The sequence below is a fragment of the Pithys albifrons genome, chromosome 19, assembly GCF_047495875.1.
Source record: "Pithys albifrons albifrons isolate INPA30051 chromosome 19, PitAlb_v1, whole genome shotgun sequence".
Lineage (NCBI taxonomy): Eukaryota > Metazoa > Chordata > Aves > Passeriformes > Thamnophilidae > Pithys > Pithys albifrons.
This window is the reverse complement of record NC_092476.1, coordinates 12,768,493-12,793,023: the sequence shown is the minus strand read 5'-3', so window position 1 is coordinate 12,793,023 and position 24,531 is coordinate 12,768,493. Positions and strand designations below refer to the sequence as shown.

At 46.5% G+C, this 24,531-nt stretch overlaps 1 protein-coding gene across 3 annotated transcripts in view; it reads right to left on the bottom strand.

Annotated features, from left to right (window-relative positions):
- The window catches only part of GAS7 (growth arrest specific 7), a 103,898-nt gene that overhangs the window by 59,663 nt on the left and 19,704 nt on the right, over positions 1-24,531 (bottom strand). For 2 of the 3 annotated variants that reach the window (XM_071573569.1, XM_071573570.1), the window contains exon 2: positions 4,808-4,925. In XM_071573569.1, the coding sequence (XP_071429670.1) occupies positions 4,808-4,925 (118 nt within the window). Of the gene's footprint in view, positions 1-4,807; positions 4,926-11,255; positions 11,465-24,531 lie in introns of those variants that run through there. The other variant, XM_071573571.1, reaches the window with a different exon arrangement.

Here is a 24,531-nt window from a genome sequence, read left to right as displayed (position 1 = left end):
AATCAGATACAGTAGGACACTGATGGCAGGGGCTCAGCAGCTACATCCGTGGATGGTAGCAGCTGGACAGGATCCCCAGGGTGCATACAGCACATGGGCAAGGCAGAGCACGAAGGAACTTCAGGGAGGGCTTCAGGTGAGAGCTGAGAACACTGTTGGATGCTCTCTGCCAGGGAGAGGAGTGCCTTCCTGCCTGCATTCCTCTCTCCCTTCCCAGCTTCCTTCCTTCCTTTTTTCCTTCCTTCCTTGCCTGCCTGCCTCCCTCCCTTCCTTCCTGCCTCCCTCTCAGTCCACTGGACAGCTCTGTTCTGCTTCTAATTATTATCAGTTTCTCCTCTCAAATTTCTGCGTGTTTGAGTAGAAGCAGAGAACCTCCTACCTCTACTTCAGCTCCACTTCCTGGCTCAGCCTCAGTAGAGAGGAGGACAGAGAAAATAACACATAAAAGTTTTGATAGGAAGAATATTCTAAGTCATTTAAAATAAGTGGGGCAAAATGCATAAAAACCTGTCTCCACAGCAGCTAGAGACACCTGCTGTAAGCTGGAAGAATAACCAGCCATATTTATTCTCTCTGAAACCATTTGTTCTGTGAGTAAGAAGGGCTCAGACCATGGTTGAGATACAGAAATCCCTTCTTGGATTCAAAAATTTCAAGAAATTAAAAAAAAGGCTACATAAAGTACAAGCCACTATTACAAAGCTGAAGTTGTACAGTCCCTTTGGACAATTTGGTACCTCAGCACCTGGAGAAGACACCCTTGATTTGTCACAGTGATTCTGACCCACGTCCAGATCCTGCACATGGAAATGGAAGGAAACTCCACAGAGCAATTCAAAGGAGCCTGGGAGGGGACCTGCCCTTGGTTGATGACAGATAGCAACTACAGAGCCTTTCCAGGACAGTTTCATGTCTCTTCCTGCTGAATAGGAAGTTTTCTAGACCCTGACAAGAGAACACGAGATATACACAGGGACACGCCTAAACTTCTCTGAAGTCAGAACTTCCTTCCATTTTGGAACTGAAAACTGAAGTCCTCTTTGATGGAAGGCTCCAAATAGAGAAGTAGAAAAACTCATTTTTCAGTGTAGCCCAATCTAACAAGGTCCCTGGAAACCCTTACAGCCCAAGTATGTGCCCCAGTGTTTTGCAAGGCACAGCTTCTCCTACTCGATGTAGCAGAAGGCCCTGCTAGGGATGAGCAGATAATGAACTTCTACCATAACCTTCAGGGAACCTTGCTGCTACCCAAGTTGCCCTAAACTCAACTTCCAGTGCAGCTATGTTACTCTACCATTCTAATAAAATACTTTCTTCACAATATCTAGTTTCAGCAAAGCAGGAACAGATGGTTGTGAAAGCCAGAAGTGAAAAAAAAAACACCAAAAACCCCAAAAACCCACAATTAAACCACTTATACTAAAAATAACCAGAAAGTTCTTTCTCATTCCCTTACTGCTCTGAAATGCAATCACCTCCTGGCAGGTGCTACACAGAGCTTTCCTCTCTGAGCATACCTCATGCCTTGCTGCATCTGCTAAGGGGAGCTCTTGCAAGAGAACACACATTTGACATAGAAGCTCCTTCTCAAACGCCTTTAAGGGGCTTCAGACAGATTTAATCTTTCACTCTGGATCTCACAGTACTCACTCCTTATGCAGGAGATAGTATGGCCATTTGTTTTCATTAAAGTAAGGATGCCTTTGCTCCTTTGAAGGTACAAATACTTTCCTCAGATAGAAGGTCAAGGTCCAGAAACACTTTCTGATCAACCCTCTTAGTAAAGAGATGCCTGGTCCCTGTGACATCTGAGAAGTGGTTGTGACCTTACAAATCCAGAGTTTTGCACAAACTGCTCTAGGTGAAAAATGATGAGCAAGAGACCTTTAACCACATGGATCACACTAAAGGCCAGTCAACTGGCTTCCATTGACCTCTGAGTTCACATGTGTGTCCACTAAACAGTGAGAGCTCTCTCAAATGCTTCAGCATACTTCCATCATCTGGTGATAGCTATGGTAAAGAGAGAGCAGTCCAGAAGTACATCTACACCCTGATAAAGAATAACCCTGGCTTCTGCTGTTGAAACAGTTGTGTTAAGGAGGCAAAGCAGGATGGAGGCCCATGAAACCCTATAACAGAGATGTCTGCCGGCACCACGTCCTCGTGACAAACATTGCCAGTATTTTTCTTGGTACTTCCAGCAGCAGCTGCAGCAGTGACAGGACAAATAAGCAGTTCAGACAAGCCAGCAGGTGCAGTCAGTGTTCTGTCCAGCCTTTGAGACTGCCAATAAACATTACACATGCCAATGCAACTTTACCACAGGAAAGACGGGGACTGCAGATTTACAGTGTATTGTCTGGGACTTATACAACTTGAAGCCAAAGACTACATCTTGAGTGTCAAAGTGCAGTCCCACTATTAGGCAGAAAGCCTCATATGTCAAATGTGACTTTAAGGTGACTGGGTGGCTCAGTACGTCCAACTCTGCAGTACAGTCAAGGAAGAAAGTGCATCAATGTGAGACTGGACCAATATGAGCCTACAGATAGTCCCGAACTACAAGTTTTGCAGGATCAAATGTCAATTAGATTAATTCAAAACAATGTCCAGACAGCTGCTCATGACAGGACTGGATAAGGCTTCATCATACACTTCAGCAGAAAGATCTGGAGGTTGTATTTTACTTTGTCTGAAACCTAGGTGACACCACAGGTGACACGTTTTTGGCACATAGTCCACTTTGAGAAAGCACACATTTGAGATCTGAGTCTGATCATGCAATATAGCCCAACTGGAGTAAAAACACTCTCAAAGTGATATCACCAAGCTGATAAAATAACACAAAGCAGTCTCTACATAACTAGAAGACTTTGAGACAGCAGTATATTCTAACTGAGCAGGCTGAAAGAAACTGAGCTTGTCAGGCACAACAACTAAACTGGAGGTGGTCAAGGGGTCAGAGTGCCCCTGTACATGCTGCAGGAGATTCCCACTGAAAATGCTACAGCCCTCATGGAAGTATGGGCGGCTCAGAAATGCATGGTTCTTGAGACTAGCATCAGAAACAACAGCAAATCTAACTCCAAAGCTAATTGGGCTTAGGATTACGCTGGTGAGGAGATTCTCATCTAAACAGGACCTGAGTAAGTGCTCCCTAAAGCAAGGATCAAAACACTAAATCCCACTTCTACCTACTGTTACATACTGTTATTTGGAAAACCATTCCTGCTGCTCAAAAATCCCATTTTAGTAGGTGAGAGCACAATCAAAGGTGGTTTGGGCATTCTCCTGAGAAAGACTGGTTGGAAGTGACCTCTGGAAGTCTCGAGCCCAGTTACTCACTCTGAGCAGGATCACTGCTAACAACAGATCAGCCACAGCTATGTCCATGCAGTTTCTGAGATTTCCTAAAGATGGAGATTTCACTGCCTCCCTGGTCAGCCTGTGCCAGGATTATCCTCCCTTCCTAGAGAAAATCACTTTCCGTATTCCTGGCCTGAAGCTCCCAAACACGATGTGGCTATTGGCCGTTCTTATATTATTTGCAATTTTTGTGAGGAAAGTATAAAGCTGCCTGACATTATGGAGAAACTTAGTCCAAGACACCCACCTTTCTGGGGCACAAGAGCTCTTATCACATAAGAAACAGGCTCTGCCTCTTACTAGTTGTATCTGGCCTCAACCCAGTGAACAAAGGGTCAACATCATGATGGCTAAGGACTGAGTTTAATCACCTCCCCATCCACCTCAGAACTGCAGTGGGAATGAGGTTTCTAACTCCTGCTGATCTCTCCAGCAGTGCAGGGGATTTTGCCCATCAGCCAGAGCAGACTGCGCTTGAAAATGAAGGCAGGGTTAAACTGAAATGTGCATTCTGGAGGGAGAGTAATATGAGCTGTGACTTCATCAAACTGCAGTTAATAATGACTTGGCCAAGTTCTAGGCCAAGGTCTACTGAAATAAAACACATCAGTCCCAGAACAGACTTTGAGGTGCACTGGGACAGCTCTCCCTGGGAGTCAGAATGGGACTGTGACGAATGCCAGTGGTCATTTCTGATGGCTGCAACTCCAATGTGAAAAACTGCCCTCTTCTCCCTTGTCATTCTGGCATTCGTTTTGCTAAAGAAACCTGGTTTTCCTGGCCACAAGTCCCTGTTTTGCAATGCTGCTGTGAACTCATGATGAAAAAGCAGGTAGACACAGAGTCTTAGGTAAGCTGGAGGTGGTACAAGTCTGACAGGTCTTGAGCAGCTGATAAGATCGTGAGTGAAGTCTGCTTCTCTACCAGCATGACAGTGAATAGAACACACAAGTATAGAACTGAAGATTCTGACTGTGCTGCCCCATTACATGTGTTTTTCTACCCTTGTCTCCATGGACAAGCAGAGCCTGACTAGTTCATTATTTGTTTTCCTCAGTGGTGCTTTACTGACACCTGATGTTATATCAAACTACTTTACATGTATGTGTATATATATAGACAGAAATATCTTCAGCTAAAGGGAAATAGGGAATGTTGTAAAAATTATATCCTTAACAATGTTCCAAATTCTAAAACATTAATGACAGGGATATTTCTGCTTTGCATTCTCTGTCTTTTGTAAATGCTTCAGATATCCTCAGTTGACAGAGGATCATAACACTAGATCTTCTCATAATTATTTTCTTTCATACGGTGTTAGGGTCATATTAATTCCTTTGGTTTTGGGCCTACTTTGCAATCAACTTGAAAGATGATTTCTTGCAGGAGATCTGTGTTGCTAGAGTGAAACCTTTGCTGAACCTCCAACCTCACTTACCATTTGTGAAGGTGTTCACATAGTACCTGCGGCCCTGGGGAGACATGTAGCTCTGCCAGCCGGGGGGAAGGTGGCCGTTCAAGGTATCTTCTGACTGAGGAGTTGCCTTTCTGGGTTTCTGTTGAGAAAAGAAAAAAACCCAACCTATTAAGTCAATATCTAGATAATGTAAAGCCTAACCAGATACACATCTGGAAAGGGACCTTGTGTTTTGTCATTCTAGAGGTTCCAATATACCTAAAGACTTTCAGTCCATTTCTCCCCTCATCTGCCTTAGCTTCACCCAGAACATGAAGCCACGTTCCCTTGAAGCACTGACTACACAGATCACCCTTTGGGACAGAAATGAGCCCCTCCGTGTCTGATGTCCCAAGAGCACCTGGACCTGTCCAAGAAAATGACTGTTGTTAAGCAGTAAAATGCAAAACATAAAATGATCAAGTGTCTAGAAAGAGAGGCAGAAACCTGGTCCTCATTTACCTTCATGTGGATATACCAATGGGTCAAAGCACTGGTCATGGAAGTGCTTCCCAATTTATTTTACAGGGGCACCATCACCTTCAGACAGTTCCAAGACTGCAGAGCCATGCAGCCTACAGGAGTCATGTGCTAAAGTAAATTTATCAGGATGATGATTATATATGCTAATGATACATGTAATTAGCTACACATACATTACTGATCTACACAGATGGATCCATATCATCCAGATACAAGATCTTTAGGACCCAGATTACTAAGAGTGATCTGGATAATTAGGAATGGCAGGAGATGAGCATCAGGCTGTCACCTGTTCTCCAGGCACACACAGAACTGCTATCAGGATTCAGGTGTCACATCTTAGCTGTACATCTCTTTACCAACTCAGCTGTAAGCTTCAGCACAGTTTCAGGAGCTGGGAAAAGAAAGAGGGGAAGCTGAAGTGCAGGTAAATTGTCTGCACTACATTGCATCACCTGGACTATTCCCTCTTCCAAGTAGTTCTGCTGGTTCCTTGGTAGCTTGGGATTTACAGCAGCTACTTGATGTGAGGCTGGCAAAGGGGGCTTCATTCCAAAGGTGGTGTGAACCTGATCTCTTCACCAAGCAACACCAAATGTAGGAAGATAAAGTGGATGGTCAAAGATTGCCAGTTGCAATCCTACAGGGCTGCAGCTACAGAGCCAGCAGCCTGCTCCTAGCTCACACACAGGGAGCTGCAGTTCTCCTTTCCACAATCCCTAAGGCCCACCAGACATGCAAGGCACTCTCTTTTGCTTCTCTGCTTCCATTGTCTTCAAAGGAAGAAATGCAAAAAACAAGGAAAATAGTTTTGAAATTGAATTATTTATCCTATGGAAACTAGTCTCAATCCAGGAAATGCCTTCAGAAATGGTGGGGAGCAGGACTGAAACAACTGCACTGGATTCATAAGCAAGCCACATCCAGGGAAAAGGAAATTTCAGCATCTGCTGCACATACTGTTCAAACACTGATGGCCATATGAACAACACTAATACAAACTTGTGATGTGTCCTTGTCCTGCACATCCTGTCTCTGAGTGAAATTCCAACTCTTTTACAACCTAGAATAAAAGGTACATCTAAGGATTTTGGAGCCAACAGTCTACTTTATGTTTCTTTTTAGTTTCAGAAAATTCTGATTACGATGGCTCTTGAGGCACTGAACTAGAGAATGATCTTGCATTCCTGCCTCATCAAGTGTACCTGAACAGACAGGTCACAGGTACAAGGCAGCCAGATGGACACAGGCCAGTGGAAGGTGAATCTGTCTCACTGCTGCAGCACAGATGGAGCCTGTGTTGGGTCAGATTTTAGCTCCTCTCCTTGAGGAGAAATACACTGGGAGACTGGGAAACTGCAGCTGGCCCAACATGAACTGAGTAAGCTCTCCCAGGAGATCTGAAGGGACTCTACCAGGTGTATGACTCAAATCTCATGCTCTGCATGCTGACAGCAGGGTGGCATGCAGAATTAATCAGTAGGATTTCTGCCATCTATCCATATCCCCCGTGTTTCTGCTGTCTAAGCTTTAATCAAATCAATTTACAGTTCCACTCCCCCTGCTGTATGTGTGAGAAAGCAGCAGCTTTCACAGTTTATGTTACAATTTGACTTTTTTCTTATCTCAGATTATGATGCAAGTAAAACCTTCTCTTAGACATCAGCCTGCCCAAAAGTACATGTTCTTATTATTTTTAGTGTTACTTTATTGCCTAGAAATGGACTAAATGCAATTCTTGCCTCGGTGAAGCCAGTGCAACCGTGTCAGTCTGGGGTCAGAGGGGCAGGACCCCTCCACATAAACCACTGCAACACCTCTCTGTTCCCCGTGGAAGTTCTGAATCCTACTAAGGAAAACATTAACTGATAGAAAAAGAAGCTATTCCAGTCTTACCTCTCACTTATCAAAGTCCTATTCCAACATGATATGTGTGTCTACAGAAATGCCTTGTTTCACTATGCAATGCCACTTCTAAAATGGCTCCAAAACCATGTATTTATTCCCTGTTCCTTTCAGCCATGTGCTGGTACTACCAGGAACTTGACCACACAGCCCAGACACCTGCAATATTCAGTACCATCCTTTTGGCTGGTTTTATTCCCAGTCAGTACTCACTCCAGGCTTTCTAAGCACAACATCCCTGGAAAGGTTGTACTGCTTCTACAGAGTGATGCAGAGCAGTGGACAGGTGTATGGCACTGATACATACTTTTATCATATGAATCTTACCAACAACAGTTGCATTGTGCAAGTTTCCTTTTGGTGCTGTTTCAGCCCCTGCGACCTGCTTTGCAGGGGAGGTTTTCCATCTCACCTCTCTGTCAGGCATCCCTCTCTACTGTTTCTTCTGATGTAATGAACTACTGGGAATGAAAAAGAACTCTTTTTGGAAAGAGCATATCTGACCAGTGCAGTCCCCCAGTAACTGCAGTAAAGCTAGGAAGACTGTTTGATTTCTGCCTCCAGGACTACACCCTGGGCAGCTGTCCTCATACCTTACCCATACGCAGCCTCTGTCCAACAGGCAGGACCGGTGAGAAGGCCAGGGCTAAAGGGCATTCAGTGGTTCAGGATAAATTAACACAGAATCACAGAATGGTTTGGGTTGGTAGGGATCTTAGAGACAATGTCATCCTATCCCCTGACATGGGCAGGGACACCTTCCGCCAGCCCAGGTTGCTCCAAGCCCTGTCCAACCTGGCCTTGGACAATCCCAGGGATGGGGCAGCTACAACTTCTCTGGGCAGCCTGTGCCAGGGCCTGCCCACCCTCCCAGGGCAGAATTCCTTCCCAATATCCCATCTAACCCTTCCCTCTGTCAGTTTGAAGCCATTCCCCCTTGTCCTGTCACTTCAGGTCTTTGTAAATAGTCTCTCTCCATCTTTCTTGTTTCCAGGCTGCTGACACAGGCAGAGAAAGTCACATCAGAGGGAATAGGACAGCCCCAAGCTATTTTTTGAGCCACAAAACCAGTCTCTCTCCCAGCATGCTCCATTAGATAGCAGAGTGCTGGAACAAATCCTGGGACAGCTCCCAAACTCTCTCCATTGCAGGGTTAATGGTCTCCTGCCATTGTTTGGAAAAGCACACTGAAGAAAAGTAAACACTGCCATGGCAGTGTCCCGTCTCCTGAAGGATAAGGCAGCAGCTTGGGTCCCTTATTTTCCTTGCATGGATCTCAGGCCTTGAAAATAACACAGTTACACCAGACTATCTCTGTTCAGCACGAAAACCTCATAAAGAAGAATTTGGGATAATCCAACCCTGGGTTCTGTTTCAGAAGATACAGATTTTACACCTTTTTTCTGCACACTCACCATTTCTGTACTTACCATCTTCTTTCCCTTCTGGAACTGAAGTCCCTCCATCTCCACTACCCCCACTTAATATGATCCTACAGTGATCCTATGTGCCCACGAGGTCACAACTAGGCTCAGCTCACTTTAGGGGCCCACGGTATTCCCCCATTTTGCACAGTCAGCACCAGTGCCTTGCAAGGACAGATGGTTTGCTTAAGCAAAGCTCTAAATTGCCCCTACATCCTCCGAGTCACATTTTCAGTGTTGCTTCATGTCTCCCCAGTGAACTGCAGGAAGAGCAGAGGTCTTTCACAGACAGGTGCCATGGCTACAAACACTGGATGGAAATAGTGTAAAGAGCAAAGTTAACCCACTGTCTAGCTGTAGCCCCTGCCAAAATGTGTTATTACTTCAAAAAGTAAACAAGCAGCATGCTTTGCAATTGCTAATTCTATTTTTTGGTTACTTTTATCTTTGCTTCTGATTTTGCCAATCAAGAAGTGCTGAAAGCACAGTGGTCTCTATCAGTGATAGTCGAGGATTGATAAGGGAAATATCAGCACTGCCAAATGCTGAAGTTCTTGTAAGCAATGGGGAAATGGTTTGCTGGCATGTGCATGCGTTGTGGTTTAACTCCAGCCAGCAACTCAGCACCACACAGTCACCCACTCACTGCCTTTCACCCCTGGGATGGGGAGGAGAATCAGAAAAAAAAGTGAAACTCATGGTTCAAGAACAGCTTAATCATTAAAATAAAAGATAACATTAATGACAAACCAAATGATAATAATAACGAAGAAAAGAAAAATAAGAGAGAGAAATAAAATCAAAGAAAGATAAGTGATGCACAGTACAATTGCTCATCATTTGCTGACCTGTGCCCAGCCCATCCCCCAGTGGCGTTCGGCCCCTCCTGGCCAACTCCTTCAGTTTATATACTGGGCATGACGTTCTGTGGCGTGGAATAATCCCTTTGGCCAGTTTGGGTCAGCTGTCCTGGCCATGCTCCCTCCTGGCTCCTTGTGCAGCTCCTTGCTGGCACAGCACAGCACAGCACACAGAAAAGTCCTTGACTTAGGGATCATCACTACTGAGCACCAACTAAAACATCAGTGCGTTATCAACATTACTGTCATACTGAATCCAAAACCCAGCACTGTACTAGCTACTAGGAAGAAAGCTAACTCCCAAGACAAGATGGAGTATGGATGTGTGGATCTCTTCCCTCTGATTTAGAAAGGAACGTGATTCTAAATAGCAGCTCTATCAGGCAGAACTTTATCACCCCATGGAGACTGCAGAGGAAGATCCACTGAATGCTGTGACCACTTCTGTGTTAAAGCCCCTAAGTGGTCCCAGTACGATCCTTTCCCAACACTTAAACTCTGACTCCTATAGCAGCTCTCTGGGGAACAGAGGAACTGAAAATGGCATAGGAGAGAAACTCAAGAAGAAATAAAACTTGGCTCCATTCAGGTTTCCTCACCACCCTGCTCTTATAGAATCATAAAATCACAGAATGGTTTGGGTTGGAATGGACCTTAAAGATCATCCCATTCCAAACCTCTGCCATGGGCAGGGATACTTTCCACTAGACCAGGTTGCTTCAAGCCCCATCCAATCTAGCCTTGCCCACAACTTGTATGGGCAACCTGTGCCAGTGCCTCATCACTCCCACAGTAAAGAATTTCTTCCTAATATCCAATCCAAACCTACTCTCTCTCAGTTTAAAGCCATTCCCTCCTGTCATACCACTATAGGCCCAACAGTCCCCATGCAGGAGCCCAGAAAGCTGTGGGATAGATGATGTGGGATGATGGGATCTGGGACAGATGCATGTGGGACTGAACTCTATTACACATTACAGATCAAGTACCTTAAAGTTTTGGCATACTCAGCAACACATCCTTTCAGACATGAGAGTGCCACAGAGGCCCTTGAGGCAACACATCATCCCTTCTCTGCCAAAAGTGGAGATCTAAGGAAAAGGAGAGACTTTCTTGCTCTGTTTTCCTCAGTAGATGCAACCCTGTCCCAGTCAGGCCACCTGCAGTCCCTTCTTACATCAGCACAGTTAAACTGTAATCATGTTTGTACACCCACATGGGAGAAGTTTCGGCTAAACTGGCAGGTGATGACAGACAATTCTGCTGCTGCGCCACAGCAAGGACAGAGGACATGGGACTGCACAGGTAGGGGAGGCAACTGGCAGATGGTGTTCGAGAGCTTGGCTCCACATCTGGCACAGCTTCACATCTGGCACAACTCCACAGCCAGCAAGGCACCACCATAGAGGCTTCAGAGCTCTACCAAATCCAGCTTTCACCAGGGCACTCTCTGTGCCCAGCCACATACAACAAGGAAAGCGCTTAGAGGCACCTGTGTGTAGACACCTCTTCCTTAGATCAGGAAGACTGGGCTATTACTTTGATTTCCTGCTCCTATTTTAGGAGAATTATTGCCAGATAGTTTATGGCAATACTACACCCCAACAGAGGATGTCTGCATGGAAAAGAGGTTACCTGTCAGCAGGGAGCATTGTCAAAGAGAGACTAGCAGACAGAGACTGGAAGTTTAAACTAGACAGGCTTGGATTGAAAAGAATCTGCTGATCATGAGAGTAAGTATCAAGTAGAAGGGCTTACCAGGGGTCTGTGCACTTCCTGTAGTTCCTCCATCGAGACTAAGTGCCTCTTTCTAAAAGTTCTTCTCTATTCCAACAAGAGAAAAAGCCAATACCCTGACACCTCTGCCACAGCTCAGACTGGGTGGGCTTGCAATCCCTTCAGCTTTCCAAACCTTCCAACTCCTACAGTGCCTTTGAGCTGACAAATGCTCAGACCACTCCCCTTACTGTCATTTCTGGGAGTGTCACCAGCTGCTGTCACCATGATAGTGGACAGGCAGATCCGGACCCAAAAAGGATGTCTGCAACATACTGTCAAGGAAACAGGAAACCTGAATTGAATGAGCACAGCAGAGAACGTGCAACCTCAGTGAAATCCTCCTGCATCTGTATTTGATGCCTGGAAAAGGGATCAAAGTGTCTCTCAAAACATTCAAATCCAACAACACAAGCACTTTCCTCCTATGAGATTTCCTAGGATCAGAATTCCATGTTGCAAGGGTACATGCAGGGGTAGACAAGAGCACACAGGCCTTGTTCTACATGGTTTTCATTTGCTGACTGCAGAAATATAAGGATAGAATTCTCCTGATAAATGCACAGCAGAGAGGAATCAGAAATGAGCAGCAAATGCAAAAAACATCTCAAAGCAGAAAGGGCACTGAAGCTCTTCAGCACCAACCCATGCAACAGAGAGGTGACAAAGGTAAATATGTGGAAGAAGAACAGATCGATGGGGTTAACTCATGTAGTCCAGGACAGCAGCACTAACAAGAGGCAGAAGGATCTGTTGTACATGAACCTCACCATTACCTGTGACCCTTCCCTTGCATCCATGGGCACTGGTTTAGGGACGCCAAGAAGAAGAGGACAACCCATGTGTTTTGGAGAGCCACCACAGAGCATCACAATCCTGACCAGGGAACAGCATTTCATCTGTGCGCTGCTAAACACAGATGGTCTGGAAGCATGCCTGAAGAGAAGGACAACTGGGTGCTCCATGAAAAGAAGAGCAGCAGCCTAGGCCTGCCCGTCAGAGTCCTGACACTTGCTTGTCTGGCTGGGCCACCCCAGAACAGGGCGAGTATGGCCAGCAGGGAGATGGTGGGGTGCCTCTCCCACTCCACCTCTTCTGACTTTCTGACTATTTTCTTCTCCCTCTGTTGATCTTTGTCTTCTTGATCAAGTTTACAGCAGTAGCCCAAGTCATTCTATTCCTTTGGAAGACCACCTGGCAGTGCGATCTCCTCCCAGTGGTGAAAAAAAAAAAGCCAGAAAGGATTTTATGCAGCAATGTGAGGCAACAGGGAGTGCCACACATCAGTTCAACCCAAGCTGACTTGACTCCTGAGGCAAGTTCTGCCTTGCTCAACAGAGGAAATGACTTCCCATTTTCACACTGCAGGAAATCCCCATTCTCCTTCAAAGAGGGATCCTGGGGCGGAAACATCTGTGCATTTACAAGTCTGAGCTCCCTTGAAGATGTGTCAGCTTTCACCCTGCTCCAGCATAGCTCAGCCCAGGGTCACTTTCCAACATACAACCCAAAGCAAAGTAAAACAATCCCAAACCCAAATATCCACGCCCTCAGCAACCTAATCTAGCTGAACAAGTTGTTGGACAAGAGGCCTGCAAAAGTTCCTTCTAATGTACATTCTCCTCTGATTTTATGATCCTCTTTCAGCATAGCATGCAGCCTTGAAGCAACTGAAGAGGAGCCTCTGGCTGTGAAAAAGGACTGGAGTGCAGCATCAGCACAGCCACCTGCTGCTGGCACCTGCTCAGTCACACTTGCTTCTGCTGCAGACCAGCAGCACAAGGAAAGGCCACAGAGCCCAGCTGAGCAGCTGCCCTGCAGTGTCCTGCCCAGTGCTGGAGAATCAATGGTTGACAGAGACCTGGGCAAATTATGCAGGGGAAACTCCCTCTAAGGAGCAATGCAAGGCCACAGCAGGTAAAAACGGGCACAGCATGAACCTGGCCCAGAACAGCTTCTGTCCAGCAGGGAAAGGCTTCCTCTGCACTGGTATTACTGAGCTTATGTTTCCCTCAACACTGCTATTTGTATGAACACTGAACCTGTACAAGGTGTGTGTCAGTCCCAGGTTATGGAGCAGAAAAGGCACACATTGAAACATAGAATCACAGAATGGTTAGGGTTGAAAAGGACCATAAACAAATCTCATCCCATGCCCCTGCCTTGGGCAGGGACACCTTCTGCTACGCCAAGTTGCTCCATGCCCTATCCAACCTGGCCTTGGACACTTCCAGGGATGGGGCAGCCACAGCTTCTCTGGGCAAACTGTGCCAGAGCCTGCCCACCCTCACAGGGAAGAGTTTATTTCTAACAGCTAATCTAACCCTGCTCTCTGTCAGTTTGAAGCCATTCTCCCTTGTTACACCAGGCCCCTGTCCAGAGTCCCTCATCAGCTGCCCAGGAGCTCCCTCAGGTACTGAAAAGTGCTGTATGGTGCAGTCAAAGAAATGGGGTCCATGTTTGAGCTCAGTCAATGCTGGAAACAGGACTTGCTGAGTGCAAGATGTGCACAAAGGCCCTAGGTGACAGGGTTACCACCGCCAACACTGATATCCATCCCAAGTCTGGCATAAAGGTCCCAGCATTGAGAAGTCCTCATGGACTCTTCCCAGGCCGGGCATGAATGTGCCCACACAAGGCTGTGCCCTGGCTCAGGAGAAGGCCTGTGGCCCCCACAAACCCCTTGGACTGCTCGCAGCCTCTCTCTCCCTTGAACTCTGAGTCATTCTGTATTTTGTTCATTTTTATGCAATCTTTCTTGCTCAACATTTGGTTTCCATGGAGTCACATACACTGTTTGAAACAGATTTATATATAGAAAGTGGAATGGGTCATATGACCCATCTCTGTTGTCGTAGCAACCAGCACAGCTCCCCTTGGGCTGAATCGGATGGCACACGGCTGCTGGGGACAAGTCAACCTCCCTGGGTGGCCCTGTGGGCACCACACTGCCCATGCCATTGCCCTCCAGCTCGGCTGTGCTATTCCTCTGCTCCAGGCACTGGCCTTGGCTCCAGCCTCCTGTGACACCAGCCCTTGTCCCCACAGAGGACAGTCCCCTTGTCCATGCCAAGTGTCAAGGCAGCTCAGAGCACGTGCCAGTCCTAGCAGGACAGCTCTCATTTTTCCATGCCTTAAAAATTTCTTTGCTGTAGTAAGTCTCCTGTCTGCCCTGACAGCCTTCATTCCTTCCTCCTAAATAACTTCAGCATCTCCATGCATCTGCTGTTCCCTTGGATGCCATCTCTGCAACTTTTCTACCCACTCACTATGGCTGTGACCAGGAGGACCTGGTGGCCACTCTCCCATAGCTTGCACTGCTCTCTTTCCCATTTGGTTCTGGAACACAGTGTGTAGCTTCCCATCCAGCTCTGCCTACTCTCCAGTCCCAGAGCTGCCAAAAGCCTCCCTCCTCTCCCACTCAAGTCCCTGGCTGTGGCGCAGGCATGTGCCCAGGACTTTGCTTTAAGGTAATATACATGAACAACACCGTGTTAGCAGAAAACAATCCTTCTGGGACTGCTATACTTTTCTCTGCCAGTACTCTAAGTGAGAGAAAAACAAACTGTTTCTGAAGGATACATGTCCCAGGGAGACAGACTGGGTGATGCTGTCTACCTTGGTGCTGTGTGAGAGAGGAAAATGGGTGGGAAGAGAAATTGTCTGACCTGTGAATCCCACCTAGAGCCCTTTGAAATAGGGGCTGTGAAGTGAAAAATCTGAGTAACCAGTGCAGCTCAGTCCTCTCCCTTCCTTCTCAACATGTGCCTGGTGCATAGAGCTACGTGCCAGACTGGGAGAAGCCACAGCAATGCATTGCAGCTGAGTCTGACCCCTGAAGTGGGTTGCATAGGACTCCTGGCACCAGGTCTGGTCCAGATCCTACCAAAAGTGATGCTTGCCTCCTAGCAAAGCAGCAGCTCAGGGTGTGCTTGGCAATGGCTACCAGTGGGTTTTGGCTGAGAAGGGAAGGTGTAAAAAGTAGTAAGGGTAAGAAAGCAGGGGAGTTGAGATTCAGTGTGGGAAAAGAGCATGAGAGTGGGGCCCTGATTTGAGGAGTGTGGTTTGCAAGAAAGAGAATAAAAAGCCTTTGACAGCAAGGATGTGGGGAGTGGCAGGCATGCAGGAGGGTGAGAGCCATCTGCAAAGGACAGCCCAGCTGCCAGCCTCCTCACCTCTCGCTCTGCCTGAGGGGTGCATGCTCCCAGTCGGTTCATCCCTTTCCTGTGCTCCCTTCTCTGTGTGCTCTCAGGGGCGTGAGTACAAACCTGTGACAGCACTCAGCACTATCTGACAAGGGTGAAGAGACTTGGTGCTGAAAGAGCAACCAAGAAAGGGGAAACCAAGTACCACTCTCCCAGCAGGTGCCAAGGACCATGGGCAGCCAGTCTCTTCTGGGAGCTCATCTAGAACAGAATGACCATGGCTGCATGCACATGGGCATCCCTGCAAGGATAAGGGGAAGCTCAGGAATCACCCCCAGAAAAACACACAGATTTTTTTTTCCTTTTTGTGCTAATGGACAACAAGTATTTAATGGACAAATTTGTCCAATCCCCTCTGAGCAGCCCCACTAGTGTTATCCAGCTGAGCCATGCACAGATGGTTGATGGCCAGAGTGAGACTGGACAGGAAAGAAGCTGAGGGTGACCACATCTGGCAACAGCAAGGAGCTGGCACTGCTGGGAGGAACTTCTCTACAGCATGGCCTGGGAAGTCCAAGGAGAGGTCAACTAGACAGATTGCTGTGATATTAGGAAAATTTTCTTCACTGAAAGGGTGGTCAGGCATTAGAACAGGTTGCCAGGGAAGTGGTGGAATCACTGTCCCTGGAAGTGCTCAAAAACCATGTAGATGTGGTGCTTAGGGACATGGTTTAGTGCTGGACTTGTCAGTGCTGGGTTAATGGTTGGATTGAGAAGGCTTTTCCATCCTTAAGGAATCTGTGATTCTGTGAAGGGTCTAACTCCACACACAATGGAGCACAGAGGAGCAGAAATAGAACACAGAGGGAGGATGGGAACTGAGATAAACTAATCCCACAAACACAGCACTCTGACTGGAGCCACCCCTGTGGTGAGAGCCTTCAGCCTCATTGTCTGGGGTGAAAATCATCACAGTGAGTCACCAGGAAAAGCTCTCTAGCTCATGGAACAGACTGATACTGGGATGCAGGGAAAGAGCATCTTGGTATTTTACAAGACAAGGGATGGTTAGGGGAGAAAACAAAGGTGGAGGAAGGGAGGAAACCAGTGAAGGGTAAGAGGGTTCACTGAGCCAGTCCCATGCAAATATGCAGCTGGTGATCACATTTGTTTGTCCGTACCCTGACTGATGACTGCGAGAAAAGGCAGATCTCAGCATCGACATCTGGCCTTGGCACGTCAGCTTATGAACCATACAGAAGTTAAGAGGTCAGAGCAAGAATGCCAGGAAAGACTGAACTGGTACCTCTTACCCATTCCCAAGCACATCTGTGTCCAACTTTCTCCCTCAAATATGGAACAATCCCTTCCAGCAGCCACTTTCCCTGTAGCTGTGAAGGAGCTTTTCTGAATTCTCTTCCCAAAGAGAAATACAAAAGTTAGCACTCTCCCATCCCTCTTTTCAGCACCATTGTTTCTTGCTGTTCAGAGAGTTAACACTGGAAATTTGCAAACTAGCAGAGTGGGCAGGGACTCTGGAGATCCAGGAATGGTTCATCTGCCACAACACAGCCAGCCTGGGTTACCAACAAGCAGTAGTACACTGAGTGCCCTGCCCTTTCTATCAACAGAAAATGAGGCCATGCTGTCTCCCTACAACAATGTCTTGAAATATCAGGATGTGGCCAGCTGGGACAAAGCTGATTTCTCAAGAGATCCAGAGCTGCCACGAGCACAGTTTCATCTTCCCATGCCAAAACTCTTCATGCTGCATACTCAGCCTACTCAGATATGACAGAATTTGCTATGAACCACGTGAGTCACAGCTCCATCCCATCAATGGGAATGCAAAACCAAGCTCTGCCACAGGCTGCCATGAGCTGGCTCTCCTGGACACTAAGACTTCCTCCAAGAAGGAGTCACACCATGGCTTGGTAGGGTAGGAAAGGTCAGAAGGTGAAAGGCTGGGGATAAGGCAGCACCAGCCCTCCAGGAACCCTGAGCTGGATGTGTCCTGTGTCAGGGCAGCCTAGGAGCAGGCAGGAGCCCTCCTTCCCTTGTTGTGGGACTCCCTGTGCTCCGCCTCAGGGAGGGGGCAACTGCACAGTGTGAGCCGCAGGTTGAGCCCAGGGAGGGGAATGGTTGAAGCCCCTGGCAAGGTGGGGGCAGGTGGTCACCCTGGGACTCTGCAGGAACCAGAGAACAGCAAGAGATCCTGGCCCAAAAATAACCACTGGAATGGGTATGTGGACTGTAAAGCAATAAAAGCCCAGGGATTCCTTTGTTTGCTGTATCCCACTCAATTATTTTTTTTCCCAAAATTGCATGCCTGAGACTCTGCTGTGGGAAACCTGGGGTAGAGAAATTTCTTTACAAGCCTCAGCTGCTCAAAGGGGTGAGTCACTCATCTCTAACACCAGCATCTGGTACAAGGCAGAGCACCAGGGCCAAGCACTCTGAAGGGCTGTGTTGTCCTGGGCAGCCAGGGACAACAAGGCCATTGTTGAGCAAATCTTGTACTGTCAGAGTCACCCACAGAAGCACAGAGAGTCACAAGGCCAGATTAGACTAGCTGCAGCATTACTGCCTGTCTCCAGTTTGAAACGACCTGCTGTGAAGACAAATTCCTCCCTCAGTGGCTGTGGAGTGTGGCACACCAGCAAGACGGTCAGAGCCCAGGAGGCAGCCAGGGGGTTGGGGGCACACTACTTGCTCCAGGTGCTCTGCCATGCAAGGGTGACTTGGAGTAGTTAAAAAAAGACACTTCCCACAGACATTTAAATTCACTCTCATACCCCTCTGCCTGGGCTATGGCACGGAAAAGGGTGGTAGAAAAGTCACGCACAGCAGGCTTGAGGGCAGGCAAAGGGCTGGGCAGCATGGCTGCCTTCTGGGATCCTCACATCCGTGAGTGCAGTTCACTGGAGAAATGGAACATCTGGGAATAATGCCAAATGTTTTTCTGTGGGGCCTCCAGCCTGTGTGCTGCAGGAAACTTGGCCTGGCTAAGCGCTCTCTCTACCTGTGCTGCCATAACACACTCTCACTAGACCACGAGGAAGCCTCAGGCCCCCCATGCTCACCTTGCAGACAGGGCCAAGCAGCACTAATGGCTTCTTGGGATCAGATGCAGTGTCAGGCTTGGGAATTTCACAAGACATTGCAGCAAGCTACCAATCCATGCACAGAGAACTGTAACGGAGTCCCAGGCCACTGGAAAAATTTGTTCACTGAAAGAGTGGTTAAGCAATGGAACAGACTGCTGGGGCAGTGGTGGAATCATCATCCCTAGAAGGACTCAAAAAATGAGTAGACATGACACTTCATGATATGGTTTAGTGGGCATGGGGGTCAAAGGTCAAAGGCTGATCATGGAGGTCTTTTCCAAACTTAATGATTCTGTGATTCTAAGTATCTGTTTAAATAGGACAAAACTTGAACAGAAGCCTAGCAGAAATGAAAGAATGGTGAAGAAACCTGTGCCTTGCTCACTTTGCAGTTTTTTCAGGTCCACTTGTGATCTCATGCATTTGGAAAATCTCATGGATTTTTGGCATTGTACCACCCTGTGCATCGCTCCACTGCTTATAAAATCCATCCTGGACATGTGGGCAGGGCATGCTTGGCCAGCTGTGAGCTCCTGCAGGCTCCCAAGCTGTTTGCTGACCCCTCTGTCAGCCCTGGCACTCCCAGCAGCAGGGAAGCCTCCAGTGTGCTCCACAGCTCCCAGGAATCACAACCTCCTGTCTTCCTGCAGCATCCTCTGCAATTCCAGCAATTGGATGCAATTCCAAACAATGCAATTCCAGGATCCTCTCTTCCTGCCTGGGCCAGGGCATGCCTTTCTGTGCTTCATTTCTCATACATCACTGTGGTTTTAACAAGCCCAATTCTCCTGCTGCATTCTGCAGTTTCCCAGACACAGTAAAATCACTTCATAACAACTAATAATTAGTGTCCTTTTAGGAAGGAAGGGATTCTCCTTTAAGTTATAGACTCTCACACATGCACACACAAGCATGCATAGCAGAACTAAGGTACCTCCACTCTACTGCAGTCACCTGCAAAAAATGTCTATTTACAGAAACATTTTGGAGCAAGTAACATAATCTGTAAGTTAGAAAAGCATGTAAAAGCATCGTAGGCAAGTTTCTGGTCAGATCTCCAGAGCCAGTGCATTCCCCTTCTCAAGACAATTTAATGAAAGAACATTCTGTCCAAAGAATAATCTCAGTTAGTTGTCTGTATTTACCACAGAATCACAAAATGCTCTGGATTGGGAGGGGCCTTAAAGCTCATCCCATTCCAACCTACTGCCATGGGCAGGGACACCTTCCACTAGCCCAGGTTGCTCGAAGCCCTGTCCAAGACTTGAACACTTCCCGTGATGGGACATTTAATTATTTATCTTTAACTACTCTAAAAAAAAGCTTTAAATATTCTTCTCTCTTTCAGGAAGAATGTTAGGATAAGGTGCCTGAGAACCTTATGTTCAATGAACTGCATTTCTGACAGGATAATTTTATTATAAATATTATCTCAAAATCTATACAATTAAAAAAGCCTGGAATAGTTCACTCAGATTCTGTTCCTGGCCCCACGCCTTAAGCAAAACTATTAATGTTTTGGCATATTACAGCTACATTTTCCTCTACTTAAAAATGAAATTTGCTTCCCCCTTTTGCTGTGGTAGGGCAGATCCCCAAATAACACTCTTTGCTGAATTTGCAGGCAGCCTGGATGGGTACCTTTTATTTACAATCACCCTCAATTTTTGTTGAATGGTGCTTCCCTGCAGAGGACGTTTGTTCTGCAGCTCCAACCTCATTCAAGGCCCTCCATGACCAAAACTTTGGGAACTTCAGATGCAGAAAAAGTAATGAAATGGCTAAGATACAAAGTGCTGCCAGATGCACATTCCTGCACCCTCCCTCATAATCTCTCTCAGGCCTGGGGAATGTGACTGTTGTTCCTGTAACTGCAGCACAGTAAACTCACAGACACACCATCCTTATTTGCTATTTTTGCTGCTGCCACAAATCTTAATAAATGAGCAAACAAACAAACAACAAAAGCAAGCACAGGAGGAAAGCCATTCACACAACTTGGCAAGGCTGAATGAGGCTGCAGGAGCCCCTGCATGGAGCCATGGCTCACCCTGGATCCCTGCCTGCCTACTGCTGTGGCCAGACAGACAGATGGACAGACAGACAGATGGACAGACAGACAGGCAGATGGACAAGTAGATGGTCACAGGTAGCCACTGCTGGTCTGAGAGCAGGGCCATGTGCCCATCCCCACTGGAAGGACAGGATGGCATGGGAAGGACTGGGGGCTTTATGTGCAGTGCAGAACACTTGCTCCCCCTTACAGATGGGACATGGACTCCTGCTGGGCTCAGCATCCCACAGGGAGGAAACACCCACATTTGCTGCATCTGCAGCATTTTCCAGGGGCCTCTTCTGTAAAAATGCCGGGAGGACTGAGAGGTTGCTAAAGAAAAATCCTCCAAGCTTGGCAACTCTGCAGGTTGCTCAGGCAGGACATACTCAGCATGACCACAAGCATTGCTGCCTGGCTGACCCTTCCACAGAAGAGACTGGGCAGTGATGCCAGAGCTGCCTGGTGCCACCACTGAGGCCAACTGGTATGTGACATACAGGTAATGCAGCACCCTGAAGATGCCCTTGGTGGGCAGAGCAGCAGACGGTGTCCAATGCTCTGCAAGTGCCATGTGGTCCTCTCTCCCCCCTGCTCCCGGAAAGGACCATGCTGGTTCACATCAATCCAGCAGCACCAAGTGCTCTCTGCAGCTGCCACCCCCTCTTCAGCACTCCTGCACCGTGGCTCTCTTCTTCTTCTGGCCTTTCTGATTTGGAGGAGGACACATGCAGAGGACACCCATGTGTTTCTCCCACATGCAACCTTACCAGGACTGTAATGTGACCTGTCATTTCACTAGACCAGGCAGTCCTGAGTGAAGTGGATGCCTTTTATCTCTGGCTGACACTAAAGGGTATGGTCATGTTTACCTTCTAGTTATTGGTCTACCTCTGAGTATTGAAAAATCTCAGTTTCTTGTCCTCATAGCTACTGCTCCTGGCACTCTGCATGCTGAAGGGAGCTCAGATCTCACTTACCCAGTTTATCTCTTTTTAATGAAACTCCACCATACAAACATTTCATCTAATAAGAAGAATATCCAGGTCACCACATTTGTGCAGTGCAATTAATTCAGTCCTGGGATGGCCCGTAACATTTGAAGCAGCACACTGCCAGTGATGGGGAGGACTGAAGAGACAAGGGATGGCAAAGGCAGACCTCAAGAAAAGTGCTGGGAGACAGTGGCAGCTGAGTAGATGCAGGACAGGGAGACACACTGGTGGTAGACGATCAGCTGCAGATGGGACAGACACGAGCAGAAAAATAGAGCAGGCGGAAACACACAGGATGTATCAATTTAATATTCAGCTTGGAAAAAATACAAGTAGGAGAAAACAGGCCAAAAAACCAGACAGCAGGGGGGAAACCTCTGAAAACAGTCATTGATGAATTTTAATTTACCCCATGAGGTAACTGAACATCCTTGAAAGAACCCAAAGAGCATCATCGGGTGCCCTCCATCTGCTCTCCTTTGCCAGTTGGTCCTCTATCCCACTAATACTGGTTTAAAGAAATAAATAAATTGGTGATTTTAAAACTGCCACATTTCCCTTCTAGATCCTCTGTTCTCTTCTGGACTTTATCAGATTTCAAACTCCCAACTGGATGTTTACTAGGATGCATTTTTACATGACCTCAAATTTGTTTATAAAGCAAAAAAGGATGAAGGAAGTTTTATTAAAAAGTCCAACGTTAAAGCATGGTTATGCCAGGGGTCAGTAAGTACCTGGGTGGTGTGCCTAGGAAATGTAGAAGTTTTGCTGGAAGTGGTGGTTGCTCCTGGCAGGACTTCCACGGGCCCTGGGAACAGCAGCCCAGGTTGTAAACTGCAATGTGGACACATCACGTGAGGTTCCCTTTCTTTTTCAAGCTCAGGTCTTCTGTTGGTGACCTGCTAGTAAGTGACATGGATCACTGATGAAATATGTGACTACATTATCACCCTTTGACACCGGATGAGACACAGAAGTACAGAATTCAGTGCTGAATTCACCCTCAAATACCATTACTTCTGTGCAATTCACAATTTTTGCTGTTTGAAGGGAAGTGAGCTCCAGCCCAAGTGCACAACCTACAGAACAAGCAAGCAGAAAAATTGTCTATTACCACAACAACAAAGTAGAAATGTAACTCTGGCTTTGAGTTCCTGCAGCTACACCAAGGGCGCCAGAGGCACCAAGCCTGTGTGACAATTCCTGTTTCAGATAAAGCTCAGCACAGAGCATAGAGTGTACTTGTTTGGAAGAAGGTTGGCACCTGAATCCCTGCCACTATCCTGCCATGAAGATGCATTTCCAACATAGTCCAGACACTCTGACCTGCTGCATACTCCAAACTCATCAAGGCATGTTGTCTCTCACAGCAGATGAAGAAAACCTATCTGTTTGATTGCTCCACATCTAGTGAGTAAATCTTGTTTATGGAACTGGGGGCATTTCAGCATCCGTCTTCCACTTCCATCCATTACAGGATATAATTAATTACCTCTTTCTGCAGCACTGAATTTGAATCATTATAATATGGAAACATCAGAAGTCATTGGGACTGGAAAGCTTTTGTGCCTGGTGCTATGCATCTAAGGAAATGAACCTTTTAGATTGCTTTTAAAACAAAAAAAGTTGTCAGTTATTCTTATGACAAGTGTAGGTGCAAAAGCAGATAAAATCAGCAGAAAGGCATTAACAGTAACAGGAAATATTCTATAAAAGTGCATTAAGAGGAAGACCACAGAAAGGAACCAGTTGCAGCTCAGCAGAGAAGGAAAATATCCGCAGACATTCAAGATATTTAAAAAAAAAAGTCATCTGTTAATAAAGAAGTCATCCATCATCAAATGGCTGTCACAGTTAATACCAGCAACAAAGACCTCAGCCTGCAATATGGAAGGATTAAGTTGGAGAACTCTGAGAATCATAGATTTATCCTAAGACTTGAAGAATTGGCTCATAAATCTCAGGGTATTTGCTTATCATCTCTGAGAATTCATGGAAAATCTGGGAGGGAGAGTTCTGGCAACACAGATATTGTCTAGTTTGGAGCAATGGGAAAAGAAGGACACAGTTGTGGAACAGCTGCTTGAACTCCAGTTCCCAGAAAAATAATTGAATAAATTATTTAACAATTTTTAAGGACCCAGTGCAAGTAACCAGGATATATTTAAAAGCCTACATAATTTTGTCCAGGATATGTGTATTAAACCAATCTGATCACCTGTATGTGTTTGAACACCAGGTCCCAGGTGAAAGTGGGGCTGTAGTGGTGTCAGTAGTAGCTTAGTCTCCTAGGAAGACACATCTTACTGGGAAGGAAAACAAGACATGGATCAGGTGAGACCTCAGCTGGAGTTATCTGTCAAGTTTTGAGCTTCACTCTACAAGATATGAAAAAACTGTCTAGTCCAGAAGAGAGTAAAAACCAGAGATCTAGAAAAAAATGACTCGAAAGGAAAGTGTAATTTAATATAGGGCAGAAATGAGAAAGAGGGGAGTGTCTCAGATATGTCATCAGTCTGCTGAAAAGGGTGGCTTATTTTCCTATCCCTCACAGGAGAGAGAAAAATGGATTTACTTTGAAGGAGAGGAGGTTCAGGATGGAGGTGATACTGGAAGCCACAGTATAGGCTGAACTTCTTTAAGAAAATACGAGATAACTGTCTATAAGAAATTACGTAGGTATTATTGAACCTTTTCGGAGCAAAGGAGTATGAAGTAGATGTATGTATGCTGGGCAGCTGTGTCCAAAGATCACACTATGCTGACATTCCACTGTGAGGTGGCTTGAAACAGATGTGTTTGATGTGAAAATAGAAATACCATTGAATGTATGACATCATGAAAAAAACCCAAAATCTAATATGACAAAATGCTACCTAGCAGGGGTGGGGATGATGCAATCTTTCTAAAGTCATTCCCAATGAAATCTTTAATAATCTTATCACAAATAATTTTCTT